Source organism: Anolis carolinensis, chromosome 2, assembly GCF_035594765.1.
Source record: "Anolis carolinensis isolate JA03-04 chromosome 2, rAnoCar3.1.pri, whole genome shotgun sequence".
In the NCBI taxonomy this organism is placed as follows: Eukaryota; Metazoa; Chordata; class Lepidosauria; order Squamata; family Dactyloidae; genus Anolis; species Anolis carolinensis.
Window position 1 is genome coordinate 61,577,901 of NC_085842.1, and position 15,044 is coordinate 61,592,944.

The 15,044-nt window shown below is 41.5% G+C and overlaps 1 protein-coding gene across 3 annotated transcripts in view; it reads right to left on the reverse strand.

Moving 5' to 3' along the window:
* LOC100552577 (uncharacterized) overlaps nucleotides 1-15,044 on the reverse strand; it is a 96,307-nt gene that overhangs the window by 17,657 nt on the left and 63,606 nt on the right. For all 3 annotated transcript variants that reach the window (XR_010002573.1, XM_062969802.1, XM_062969803.1), the window contains exons 24-27: nucleotides 13,812-13,876; nucleotides 11,514-11,588; nucleotides 10,685-10,792; nucleotides 8,018-8,087 (exon numbers count right to left, since the gene is read on the reverse strand). Coding sequence is in view for 2 of the 3 variants with exons in the window: in XM_062969802.1 (XP_062825872.1) it covers nucleotides 8,018-8,087; nucleotides 10,685-10,792; nucleotides 11,514-11,588; nucleotides 13,812-13,876 (318 nt within the window). In the remaining variant the exon portion in view is untranslated. The remainder of the gene's footprint in view (nucleotides 1-8,017; nucleotides 8,088-10,684; nucleotides 10,793-11,513; nucleotides 11,589-13,811; nucleotides 13,877-15,044) is intronic.

Consider the following 15,044-nt stretch of genomic DNA (forward strand, 5'->3'; position numbering starts at 1 on the left):
AAAAGTTGAGTAATTTTATCCAACAGGTAAAAAATATCCTGTATTTTTGTTCTTTCATACAAGACGAATATCAGTGAAAATTTAAACCTAGTGTTGCTAGACCTTGTTCTGAAAATATATCTCCATGTGCAATTTCTCAAAGAGCATTCCATATTTTGGAAAAAGACAGTAGAGAAATAGCCAAAATGTAACTATTGTAATTCATAATGGCCGCAGGGAGAACATGGCTGCAGTAAGTAGCTGTGGGAGTGCTCCAGCTACAAACGCTGGAATGTGCCTTATTTGACTTACCAAATTGACTTGTCTGGTGGGTTATCTTGGCTTTGAGTTCTAGTAGCTCGTTACTCCATTAGCTGGAGATTGAATATTGCTTTTGCTGCCAAAGGACTGCTGCTAATATCCATCCAGATAAGATAAGACGCCGCCATAGTGAGCAACTCGGCGGAGTACTTTCGGTTTACAAACACCAGTACCCCTCTATTGGATTTGCTGTCTGCCTTTTGTTGTTTTTACGGCTTTTGCTGTTTTTATTGGTTGCTTGGCTTGCCTGGTTGTACACATTCTTGTGCCTTTAGTAACATTGTTGGATAAGGAAATCTACCGGGAGCAGCTGCCATCGCCCTGAACTACCTAATGAGATCTCCGGTACTACAGGAGCAAGCTCCCTCGAGCCAAGAAGAACAGGCTGACTCAATTTTCAACAGAAGCAGTCGGGGCTTTAACCACCCAAGATGTGACCCTGGTATTATAAAGCTCCTCTTGGAGGAATTTGATTTCTTAGCAGGCCGGTTCAGATGCCTTGGAGATCTATTAAGGTGCCTGAACAGCTTGTGTCCTCCTCCCCTAACCTTACCTCATAAGGTGGACCCTCAGGACAATTCAATCCTGCCGACTGGGGAACCAGTGGAGTCATTCTGGAACCAATCTTGGGACTCCCCGAAAGAGGATTTAATCCCTAGGGGAAAGGCCTATCCACTACTTGACTCCTCAGAATGTGAGGATTTACCTTCGGGGGCGGTGGCTTGGGAGTGTGGAGCAACCCAGACAGCAAGACGGGGACCGATGTTCGATCAGTGTCCAGAGAGATGGCAATCAACTGCTGGCCCGGGTGCTGCGATCCAACATGACTGCCTTTTTGGTGGCGAATGCCCTTTTGACCAGGACCCAACTGGTTGCCCATGGTCAGCCAGGAATAAATCTGGGCCAGCTGATTGCATCGTAGGCCTTGCTGAGGCTCCTCTGGCAGTGGATGAACTCCCCGACATCTCGGTGATCCTGGTGGCGGGCCAGGCCTCCTCGACTGAGGCAATCCAGAGTGGCGAAAATAGAAGCTGGCGACATTGCTTATCTCTCCCCGAACGTCAGGAGCTGAGGCGGAACATCAAAAAGGCGGATGGCCTTGGAGTCACTGGCGAACAAGCACCTGCCCCCTTAAGTCGAGAAGGGCCAGCACGCAGGCGCAGGGATCGGCGGCCTAAAAACCGGAAGTGGAAAAAACGGACGATACTCCTATGTCCCTCCGGTGAGAACACGGATACTCCTCCTCTGCCTAAGGGAGAGGTTCGTGATCCCCCTAATGTCGATGCGCAAGCGGCTCTCCCAGGTAAGAACAGTGCTTCAGCAGCCCCCGGGGATAACCTGGGAAAGAGAAGAGTGGTGACTGGAAACAAACCTAATAGGCTACCAAAGAGGCAGAGCCCGAGAAAATTTAAGACCAGAGTTTTCTGGGGGGTGGGTTTTGGGGGTGGTTCTAGGTCAGTGGGATCTTTACCTCCTCAAGAGCCAAAAGTTAGGCAAATGAGCAAACCCTCCTCTGAAATAGTAATGGAGAGGGTGGCTCCGCAATGTGCTAAGAGCCTAATCACCAGAAGAGCCCTACCAGAAGACTTATCTTGTGGACAATTATTGGTTTGCACTGAGGCAACAGCTATTGTTACTAGCTATCAATCTGAAAATGCCATCAATGAGTGTGATGCAGACCGTCCTCCACAACCCCCTTTTCAGGGGGCAGGCAGACGACCAGACACCTAGCTACATCCCACACAGGATAAAATCGAGGATTGCAAATCCCTGTAATCTCGGGGAGGGGAAGTTTAGCAGTGGCCGCAGGCCGTATGCGAGAGGGAGGCCGAGTCATTTGAAGACTCGACTCTCCTCTGACCTGCATGCTATCCCTAGGCATACCGGTGACAGGTCTCCAAATATCTCCCCGCCTACTCTGGTGTTGGTGAATGCTAGGTCAGTGCGGAATAAGATCAACACCATCAGGGACTTCATTACTGAAAGTGGAGCCGACTTAGCATGCATTACGAAAACCTGGTTGCAGGAGGGTGATGAGGTTCTCCTTCAGGAATTATCATCTCCAGACTTTGTTATCACCCAACAGATGCGGACTGGGAGACGGGGGGGGGGGGGTGGAGTGGCAATGCTCGCATGGGATAATTGATCTCTGAGGGCGGCCCCCACTCCGAACATTTCTGGTATTGAAAGTGTCGGCCTTGTGTGGGATTCACAGGAGAGTATAGCCTTTCTACTGGTGTACCGTGCACCTAATGTACCAGTGGACAGCCTATCTTAGCTGCTGGAGGTTGTGTCGGAGTGGGCCTTGAGGTTCCCAGGCTTATCGTTTTGGGGGATTTCAATGTCCACGCTGATGCAGGCTCCTTTTCCTCAGCAGCTGAAGACCTGGTGTCAACCATGGCGACACTAGGACTCTCACTTTATAATACGGGGCTACACATCAGGCTGGTCACACACTAGATTTGATCTTCGGAGTTGGAATCCAAGTGACACTAACCTCTGTTTTGGAGGTTCCATGGTCAGACCACTGCGTCCTAGGAATCCGTATAGAGCATACCACCTCACCCAGTCTGGGCGCCGAACCTATCTGGGTTCGCCCAGAGAGACTTATGGAACTGGTCAGGTTCCTGAATGCTCTGAAGGCCATGGAACCTGTCAGCGACTCACTAGAGGTGCAAGTGGATACTTGGAACACCAATTTATCCAATGCACTCGATCAGATCGCCCCTAGACGTCCGCTCCAACCCTGCAAGAATCGGTCTCCTTGGTTTACTGAGGAGCTCCGTGTGATGAAACGGGAGAAAAGATGGCTAGAGGTTGTGTGGCGGGAACGCCGTGATGAGGAATTGAAATCAGCTTATAAGATTTTCAGAGTGTCTTATGAGCAGGCTATCACCGAGGCAAAACATTCTTATTATGCTTCCTTGATAGCGTCTGACAGCTCATACCCAGCACAATTATTCAAGATTATTAGATTGCTGACAACAATTCTTTCTGTCCAAAACAATAATTAGCTGGCCCCTTCTGCTGAGGTTTTCCAGAACTATTTCGCAGACAAGATCTCGCTGCTCCGCCAGGAACTCCCTGCCACGATTGATACAGTAATTGAACTTGAGACCCCGTGGCCACTCGCTGGGCCTATCCTGGACCGGTTTACCCCGCTGGATGTGGAGGCTGTCAATAGGATCATGACTAGGCCGACCACCTGCTCCCTCGATCCGTGTCCCTCCTGGCTAGTAAAATCTTGCCTGGCGGGATTACGTGAACCTCTGTTGAATATAATAAATAGCTCCCTTGAGCAAGGAGTTTTTCAAGAGGGTTAAAAGAGGCGATGGTATCTCCGCTGCTAAAGAAATCAGACTTAGATCGTTTGGTTCCCTCTAGCTACCGCCCAGTCTCGAATCTTCCGTTTCTGGGCAAGGTGGTTGAGAGGGCAGCAGCAGAACAGTTGCAGCAGTTCCTCAATGACACAGCTGGACTTGATCCCTTCCAGTCTGGCTTCCATAGGGGGCACGGGACGGAGACTGTGCTAGTTGCCATCACAGATCAGTTTCGCTGCCAAAGGGATCGAGGCGGATCAGCGCTGCTCGTGTTATTGGATCTCACAGCAGCATTTGATACGGTCGATCACAGTCTATTGACCCACCGCCTAGCCATGACGAGGGTTAGGGGGATACCTCTTAAATGGGTGTCCTCCTTCCTCCAGAATCGAGGACAGCGGGTGGTGAGGGGAGGGATGGTTTCCGAGTGGTCTCCGCTAACTTGTGTGGTCCCGCAGGGAGCTATTCTCTCTCCTCTATTATTTAACATCTATATGTGACCGCTTGCCCGACTGGTGCAGAGCTTTGGGCTTGAGTGCCACCAGTACGCTGATGACACACAGCTCATTCTGAGGATGGAGGGCCGGCCGGACTCCGTACCTGATAGTTTCCATCAGTGCCTTGAGGCCGTTACTGGATGGTTGCGTGCCAGCAGGTTGAGGGTGAATCCAGCGAAGACGGAGATCCTTTGGCTGGGCCATCCGGGTGGGAGGGAGATCCAGCTGTCTACCCTGGATGGCGAGACACTATGTCCGTCATCTTCTGTAAAAAGTCTGGGTGTCTTATTGGACCCTCTGCTCACAATGAAGGCCCAGATCTCTGCTGTGAGCAGATCTGCGATTTTCCATCTACGTCAGGCTAGGCGACTGGCTCCCTACCTATCTAGGCACGACCTGGCTATGGTGATCCAGGCGATGGTCATCTCGAGGCTCGACTACTGTAACGCCCTCTACATTGGCCTTCCTCTGTCAGTAATCCGGAAACTGAAGCTGGTGCAAAATGCGGCAGCTTGTCTTCTCGCCGGGATGTCGGCGAGGTGGCATATCACCCCAATTCTACAACAGCTGCACTGGCTACCGATTGAGTACCGGATTACTTTCAAGATACTGGTTCTAACCTTTAAGGCCTTACATGGTTTGGGCCCGGCGTACCTGAGGGCCCACTTATCCCCCTACCAACCCCAGAGATTACTTTGGTCCGAAGACCAAAATTTGCTTGAAGTCCCTAACATACGGACTTATCATTTGTCTTCTACTAGGCAGAGAGCCTTCTCAATTGTAGCCCCTCATTTATGGAATGCTTTGCCAGTTGAAACTCGGACTATCCGAGACCTACTTGCCTTTCGGAAAGCCTGCAAAACCTTGCTCTTCCGACAAGCTTTCAATGGGTGAAAAACTTGGGGCTATGTCTGTTTTTATTGTTGTTTTAATTGTTGTTTTTATTGTTTTTATTGTTATTTTAAAGCTAAGTGTATGGTTTTAATCTATTTCTGTAAACAGCTCCAAGCCAAACTGGGAGTAGCGGTATACAAGCCTAATAAATAAATAAATAAATAAATAAATAAATAAAATGCAGGTTCTGGCCAAGATAAGTGAATTTAAGTCATATTGGTGAGATAGGCTAAAACATGGCTAACCTTTTTGCTACCTTGAGCCACATTGGAAGAACAAGAAGAATTGTCTTGGGCCATACATAAAATATACTAACATTAACAATAGCTGATGGGGAAAAACAAACAAAAACATGCATAATTTTCATGATATTTGCCACACACACATATATAAGCAAAAAATGCTAATTAATCCTAATTATGCACCGCTTTGTTACCCTGTTTCCCCAAAAATAAGACATCCCCAGAAAATAAGACCTAGTAGTGGTTTTGCTGAATTGCTAAATATAAGGCCTCCCCCGAAAGTAAGACCTAACAAAGTTTTTGTTTGGAAGCATGCCCAACAAACAGAACACTAGAGCATGCAGGATTGGCAAATATATGTACCATAGAATAGTTGTACATGGAAATAATGGTAGTAACAAGAAATTCTTGATAGGATTCACAGTTTGTCTGGTTATGCTGGTTTGTATGATATCTACTGTACAGTATATACTAAAAGTTCATTTTTTTGTTCAACAATAAATGTGAATTCTTCTTCATGGAAAAATATGACATCCCCTGAAAATAAGACCTAGTACATCTTTGGGAGCAAAAATTAATATAAGACACTGTCTTATTTTCTGGGAAACACGGTAGGAGGGTCTTTTAAATTTGTTGAGCAAGTTTTCTGGTTATACTGTTTGCAATTATAATGTGAATTATAGATAATGCTCCTACATTTTGTGGATGTAACATACTCTGATTATTCCATTCCATTCTCGTCTACAAAGTTCATGCTCGAGAACCGTGTAATCAAGTTACAAAAACAAATCACAAAAAAACCCCTCATATTGTTTTATGTGAATTTATTATTTTGTGTTGAGTTTTGTGTTGAGTCACATTCATAACTGTCTTGGGCTGAATACGGCCCATGGGTCACAGGTTTGACATACCTAGTCTAATATTTTTTAAGAGGTATTTATAAGTTTTGTCAGCTGTACAGTGGATATCCAAAACCAACTTGTTTTTCTCTCACCAGTGCTCTTGAAGTTACAAAGATGTCTGACTATAGCATGACATAAACAGATATTAAATTTACATTTTTAAAAGCAGTTTGGATGCTTGCTATTATCTGTTATGTCACACACCTGCAGTGTGATAGCATACATCTGACTCACAGCAACCAAAGGAGATCTAGCAAAATTATTTCTGTCCATGATAGTTGTCAACCAGCTGTCTCATATATATTCTCCTTTCATTGCACAGCCATATCGTTTTCTCTCCCTCCCCTTTTTCCTTGACATTCCACTTGATTAAAAGCCTGATGAAATTGTTATGACTTTATGAATTCTTGTGACTTTTAGTAGATGCTAATGAAGGGAGTAGGGAGTTGGTATGGTGCAGTGTTTTGAGTGTTGGACTAGGATTTGAACCTCCATTCAGGCATGGAAAACCATTGGGTGCCTTTGAGCAAGTCCCATTCTCTCTGCCTTAGAGGAAAGCAATGACAAACCTCTGAATGACCATGACAGCATTGCCATAAACGAGAGTTGACTTGAAGATATATAACAACAGTAAGGGCCCTATATCCCAGGATCTGATCTCAGGTTTTCTGCTTTCACCTGGATTGTGTGTGTCCATACTGCCAGATAATCTGGGATAAACAGAAAACCTGGGATCAGATCCTGAGATAGAGGGCCTGTCTGGAAGGGCCCTAAATGTAGCATCCTACAGTTACTTTTCTAGTAGTCCGAAAATCTTAGAACGAATTGAAAAGGTCTACAGAAAAGACAATGGGGGAAATAAGAAAATGTAATGGTAAACATTTTCATAGAATTCACAAGACAGTGCAGCCTGTGCTCCACCTACTGGTTAATTAAAGTAACAGTGCAGCAAAGATTTTTCTACACCTGAAAGAATTGATGTAATGACATCATGTAATGTAATTTTTTTGGAAGAATGGATGTAATTAATTATATGCTTTTAAGCTTGAATAATGTAATTTATGGATTGTTGTTAATGGTTTTAAACATGTTGTTTTTTTTACTGATTTTGTGTGGCATTGAATTTTGCTTTTTGTTGTAAGCTGCCCTGAGTTCCCTCGCATGAGAAGGGCGGGGTAGAAATGTTGTAAATAAATAAATAAATAAATTTATATGAATTGATAGAGTCATTGAGTAAAGATGTCAGAAAAATCCCAAACAAAACCTGGTGGTGGCAGATTTCCCCTGTTACATAGAGGCAGCATCCCCACAGTTCTAAATTGTAACACAGCCAAGCATTGCTCCTAAAGACAATCACCACTGGTTCCTTTACAGAGAGAGTGGCCAGAATCTGCAGTGGGAGGACCAGTGGGTGGAGTCCACTGGCATGCAACCTGTTGCCTCTCCTGATCAACAGGCATATTCTGGGTTGTTGTATGTCTTTCGGGCTGTGTGGCCATGTTCCAGAAGCATTCTCTCCTGACATATTCTGATTCATGGAAGTGCATGCCAAATACATTTAAATCCAGTAAATGCCTAATAGTAACCATCATTACCTATACATAGAGCCCCCAGTAGGTGGTGACAAGAACCAGGATATTGTATTGCATGATTTGCCTAAACTATAGATATGCCTATCCTTAAAAGATACAGGATAATAAAGAAATATTAATTAAATGCAATATTCATTTCAAAATATGAAATGAATACTAATGTCAGTTATTTTATTAATCTTATTATTTTTGAAATAAACCAACGTATGTTCTACTACCTCCCTTTTCCTTGAAGAAAAGTTCATCTAGTTTCAGAAAACCTGATCTTACCAATAGAATTAACTGACTGGGATGATCGGGTGTAGGGGACATATTTGACATCTCTTGACCTCATAGCACTCTAGATAAAAGAAAAAGGAAGTTATTATCCTGCAACAAACCTCACACAACTCAGGCCACCAATGGAGTGGGCACACCCTGTAGCCCTCCACATACCCTCCAAACCACTCTGAAGGATGGAAGGATCTATGGAGCAAATGTGGGGAGTGGGGGATGCTGGAGAAAGGAGAGGAAGTGGATATTAACTGGTTTGATATCAAATGTAATCACTGAACGTATGTCCACCCTACACGCAAATCTTTTGATTTCCTTTTAGAGATGATGTAGTTGCATGACTGAACTGGATCTCATTATACAGGCAGCCCTCAAGTTATAAACATGGTTGATTCTGTAGGTTTGTTCTTAAACTGAATTTGTATGTAAGTCAAAACAGGTACATTTTGTAGGTGTAACTCTAGCTTTGGATAGTACAGAGAAGGTTTAACACCTCTGTTTTGGATTTGCATTGGATAGTACAGGTTTTAACAGCTCTATGGTGTTTGTTTTGCTCTCTGTGTTCCTGTTCAGAAGATTTCACCTCACTTTGTCTCCCTGTGATAATTGAATTTTGAAAACAAGGATTGGGGATAAAGCTTCAGTGGAGACACCTTTTCCCCATGATAATTCTTTCAGGACTGCATTTCCCTTCCTAGGGGTAGATTTCTCTCACTTCTTGTTGTCTCATCCCCCATTCCTAACTATGAGTTTTTTATAAGTCGAATGTTTGTAACGCGGGGACTGCCTGTATATCCCTTGTAGTCATTATGTGGAAACGTTGGTTTCAAATAAAAGTCAACTACAGCACTTAGTATTTGGAACAGAAATGTTCAAGACATTAGCTAGTTATGTTCGACCCTGTCTTGTAGCAACACTAATTCTATGTCTTCTGGGCCTTGTGTGCAGTGCAAAGCTACCCATGGTAGCTGCATTGTTCTTCAATGTGCAGAACATATGTTAAGGGTTCGTAATAGCTTCTTTCCTCAAACTGCAGCTTCTGCACCACCTTTTCTTGAGTTGATTTCAGTCAAATATAATGTAGGTCTAGGATTTTTACCCTGAATGTGTAAATTCTCAATTCATCCCACTACAATTTCGATTCACCTCTACTTAAAAACATTTAAATCTGCCAGATTCTTCTTAACACTGGAGTTACCTTTGTCTATATCTCATATTCCCTATTCTTATACTATCAGTTTGCCTGAGCTAATGAAAGAAACATGTCTATAGAACCAGAAATGTCAGTGTCAAGGATAAACAAAAAGTAATTCTCACTATTAATTTCAAAAAAAAGAAAAAACCATTGTAGTTTAGATATTTCTTCTGTTCAGATACTTTGGAGAAATATTCTATCTAATGTCTGTCAAGTGTCAATAGTATCCATTAATTTATAACAGGCACGTCCAAAGTCTGGCAAGGGTACCAATTGCAGCCCATGTTTAAATTTCCACCGGCCTACAGCCTTTCTCATAAAATCAACAATATGTGGCCCACCAGTACGGTTAACCACAGTATAAAATACACATGTAGAAAAAAGCTATTTTATATTTTACCAGAACATGATTAAAACCACAGTTTTGAATATGCAAAGAGTCTTTTTAATCCATGTATCATCCATTCTTTTGTTTTTCAAGTGACAATCAAACCAGGTCTCATAAACCCGACAAATTAAATATTAAAATCAAATTTGGTCCGATAACCTTTTTTTCCATTTTGTATTTTTGATCTGAGTCTAAGATTAAAATAATGAAAAAACATAGCCTTTTTGTTTTTGTTATTTGATTCAAGATCAAATAACATTGTTTTTCAAAAATGTTGATGGTTAATTGAAAAACAAAAGAACAAGTGATACATGGAGTCATATGGCCCTCAATGTTTTGTACTTCTGAATAAGATAACTGTTTGTGTTATTTTCCTGTTCACAAGTTTTGAATTCAGAAGTTAAGGTGAGCATTTAATAGTGAATAATATGTAATCTTTCTTTTTTTAAGAATAATTTTTATTAAGCAAAAAGAGAAAAAAGAAAAATCTTTCAAATGAACCTAGACATGTTTAATCTTCCAGACAGGCTTTTTTCTTCATGTGGTCTTCAAATAGGAAAGACAGAGTGATTTTTGCAAAATGTAGTTTAGATTTATTTGTATACTGTGTGAAGAAATGAAAATGTGCAAAATTTCATAAAATAGTTCGTTTGCATTGAACGTTAATGGTACAAAGAATGTCAGACTGAATGGGTTGGCTCCTATCCATTTTGACCGCACCAAATTTGGCCTTCTTTGCAAAAAGTTTGACCATCTCGATTTTAGAGGCAGCACCAAAGGGATATTATTGCCTATAATGCATGTTAATGTGTTATCATGCCAATATTTTTGTTGTTATTCTTTCAAAAAAAAATTAGAGGCAGTACCATCATGTCTTCCATATGCCCTTCCAAATAATAATGCCTAAAACCAACATTAGTGCATTATTAGAAGTATTCAATCTAACGAAAAACAGTTTTGTATAAAAGGTATAATATATAAAGACAAACTTCCTTTTATCTCTAGGTAAGCAAGAAGCAATTCAAATAATATTGTAAAAAATCCAGAGTATGATTTTGTTTAATACAAAAAAAGAGAGTACCTTTGGTGCTGAAAATTTCTTTGCACGTTTTGGTGTCTGCATCTTTTTTAAACCCAGCTTTTCCATTTTGAGGAGCTTTTTCTGCATGTGCTCCTTGGGTACAGGTTTCTAAACATATCACATACACGACAAGTTATATATTATATTGCATAACAATATTATTTCAAACATATGTCCCTATAGACCCTGGTGCAAATTGGGAATTTCTCTCCTCTCCTCAAGCAGCAAAGTCCAATGCTTGTGCTCCTGTTTTGCCTCTTTCTCTAACTCTAGCAGCTCCAATGTGCTCCCCTCCTCTGGCTTCTAGATGGCAGGGAGGCCTCAATGGGCTCAAAGGGTGGCAGTGGTGGCAGCCACTTCCCTTAGTGGTGGCAGTAACCCTGGAGCAGCCCTGCCACTTCTGGGAGACCTTTTGCTCATTCTGCTGAGTGGGATCCAGGACTTCTCCCTCAAGTTCTGCCCTTATAGCATCATTGCTCGTAAGAAGTGCAAATACTGGAAGTGAGTCAGGGATCAGTACGCTCCTTCATAATACAACTCCATTAAAGGGCAATATGGCTCAATATCTGAGGAGAGCATTATTTGGACAATATTATACATGGAGGACAAGAACAGATCCCAGAAGGAAAACCATGGCTTTGGCCATAGGGGACAATCCACAATAGCAGATAACATTCATAAATCTCGTACCAATGCCATCCTAAAGGTGAAAAACAGCACTTCAGAATTCAACTGGTGCATTTTTCTACTATTGGAAATCACTGAATTAAATCTCTCCAAATCTCTTTATCTAGGAATGAGTTGGACAAATATATAAATATGAACAAACCTTTGAGAATGCCTTCATTTCCTGAACTTTCAAGGGTGTGACTTTTTCCTCAGGATGAGAGCTCCACGTAGCAAACTAATAATTAAAATAGAGAACCAAAACCATACTCACATTATACAATGGACTATATGGTAAAGTGCTCTACAAACCTCTGATCAGTAACCCCAGAAGTGTGCAAATGTAACTGTGCAATCAATAATAACCTATCCACCACAACAATGTTCTTAACTACCTCTTCATTGAAGAGTAAATATATTTACATTTGATTCTATCCCACAGTTGTGATACCTGACTTAAAAGTAATACAAAGGACAATTATAGCTGAACTGCAGTAAAGTGGAAAAATATTTAAATATGTAAATCCACAGCTCTTGCAAACAGATGTCTTAGGGGCTTCAGGATAGACCTCCCACCCACTAGTTTCCCCATAATTCATGTAGAGTTAACACTCATACAAAACCAGGCCTAGGCCTAGTCCTTGATGAGAAGAACTAAGATCTACCATTGGTGTGCTACATCTGCTACACAGGTATGTGCATAACCAGTTGTAGTGTTATGTGTACTTATTTTTTGAAATCAAGATTTTGATGTCAGTAGCACAACATACATCTGTGCAGTCCACCTAATTTTTTTTCAAAACAACTTTTTAATTTCACTGTTTGTCTCACCATTGTTTCCACTGATGGATCCACAATGTAATAAATGATTTAAAATCAAAAGAAATGCTACCTTTCTTATTTATTTACTGTACTTTATTTTATTTATATCCTGCCTTTCTCCCTGTGGGGACAAGGCAGCTAACAACCACACAATTTTGTCACAGTTTAAAACAAAGTGAATACATTTAAAAACAAACAAACAATTGAATAGAATTGTGTGGATTAGGTTAAAATACAATTAAAATATGATAAATACAATTAAAATAATATCTGAAACTCAAAATCCTTCACTGCCCCCCACCCCAGAATTCCACCCATAACCTCCCCAGCAGTGTGCCTCTCATCCACCCCCAAACGCATGCAGGCACAGAAATGTCTTTAGCAGCTCGCAGAAAGCCAGCAGTGATTGGGCCATCCTGGTCTCTCTTGGGAAGGAGTTCCACAGTCTGGGAGCAGCCACCAAAAAGACTCTTTCCCATGTTCTTCACATTGTGTACAATCTCATTTTCAATATAGTTCTGCTTGGTGAAACTGGCAATGATCTCTTAATTTATTCGGAACAAATCTCACAAAATAAAATAATAAACCCAGTGTATTTAAGGCAGACAACAAAAAATCTGGACAAATTAAGCCTTTCCTTTTTAAAACTTACATAGTCATGATTGTGCATCCAAACTCTTTCTTGAAATATCCTAGGTCCCCTCATCCATCTCCCTTGTGTTCTTCCTCTCCTCTCTCCCATTGGGATCTCTTCACACAACAATTGCTGGCAAAAGGGAAGGCTCGTGGCACCCCACACGCCCTTCCTCCTTATCTCATCACATGATGGGGGGGCAGGACAGGGTGCATTGGCACCCTGTCCCCAACATATGGGGAAAAGGGGAGGAAAGTGAAGGTATCTCTGTTGGAGCTACCCAAAATATACTTTCCTCCCCGTAGTGGTGGAGGAAGCGCCTTTTGGTGCTTCCACCCAACTTTGGGAGGAATGTGGGAGGGGCCTGCTGTGTGTCATGTAATGACGCACGGCAGGCCCTGTCCTTGTCGCTAAACAAAGTGGCAAAATGGGGCAAAAATATCCCATGTGAAGAGGCTACAGATGTCACATCTACACACAAGAAATTAAAAAAAAAAAACCCTTTCCCCAGTTTCCATTGAGTCCTTTTTAATTAGTACCAAGGAGTAATGGTGAAAATGTTAAAGTGATTTAGCAATATTGCATTACTTAAGCATTAGGATCCTTTTCTTTTATTGATAACATTAACATTTGGGAGAAAAGCAGGATATAAATAAAGGTTTATTATTATTATTCTGGGAACAATTGCTGTTTTTCTTGATGGCACCAAGTGAGCTATTTCATAGTATGATACAAACAGAGGTGCAGAGTCACAGAATGGAACATTTCATTTGGGGAAAACTGGGTTAATTTAAACTAACTTGGAGAGTGAGAATGAAATGTTGGTAGTACCGGGAGTCCTCTGGAAATACTTTGTGTTGATAAAACATCATGTACATCTCCAAAATAATATTGGTTTGGACAGAAAATTTGAAACATTCATTGATTTTTTTTCTTATTTGGGAAACTCTTCATTATAAAAACAGTATCATTCAAATATGTTATCATCAGTATTAAATAGGTTACCTTGACACTCTCGATTTCTCTTTTTGTACTAGGATGTTGTTCTTCTTTTTTATGAAAATCATAATCTATAAAAAAAATAAAAGCCTCTCATGTATCATAATAATGAAAGAAAAGGACTAAATCTGTGAAAACCATTTATCTGTTGGTTGTACATCATGCACACATATGTGCTGTTTTTACAGCAGTGCTATTTCATATTTCACACTAAGGGTGAGTCTACATAGGCAAGAAAAAGTGGCTGTCTTCACAATGTTCACCAATTTCTGGTGAGTATTGTGAGTATTCTTGCTTTGTTTCAACTTAGATACATATTTGGTGAATTTGGGGGATATTCCAGAGCTTGTTGGAAACAATGGAGTATCTCAGGGCACTATAGCAATATGGGCAGCTGACTCGGGTACAATCAGCTTGGTCCAAAGTTCAGATCAGCGCCGTGCCATCACTCTTTCTCTGCATTTAACAGCACAGGAGAATGGGGTGGCTTGTTTGAGAATGGCAGTAGTAACATGGAGGATAAGGTGAAGGTTGAGTGACTAGATGCCAATACAGCACCACAATGGGTTCAGCCAGGTTAACAGTTTTCTTGTGTGTTTATGGACCGGAGGTCCCTAGACATCATTTGGATGTGCAGGAGTGACTTCTGGTCAAGCTCTGAGTTTGGGGCCACTGTAGACAAGCCCTAAAATGAGGTCATCATGGGTATCACTGGTATACATCTAGTTTAACTGTACGCTTTAACACACATCCTCTACTCCAAATATGCCATCATTTATCAGTAATCCCTAGGAATTAGAAAGATGAGGTTGCCTGATCTGATTCCTGTCCAGACTGGATCAGTTTGGAAGCTCCTAAAACACATAGAGATAGTTTTACTTTGCAAAAATCTCATGCGTCTTTGGGCAGCTTGCAGAACCAAGGCAAGACTAATCCACATTATAAAGTTTGGGCTGAGACTTGTTTTAGTGATGTAAATAAATTTTAGATAGCTAATCTGTTGTTTCATTTTATTTTGAAAAGCAACTGGGCATTTCTCTACTTCACTCTGCTTAGCTCTTTAATAAAGGAAGTCAATACAGTTGTTCTCTGTGTACTCAATTTGGAGGTAATTTCAGGTCTTTTTGCCTTAATTGTGAGTTAGCTTCAGTTATGCAGTAGATTGTGCAACAAGGAAGCTGGCTTTCCCTTGCATATAAAAATGTACTGTATATACTCGAAGATAAGCTGAGTTTTTCA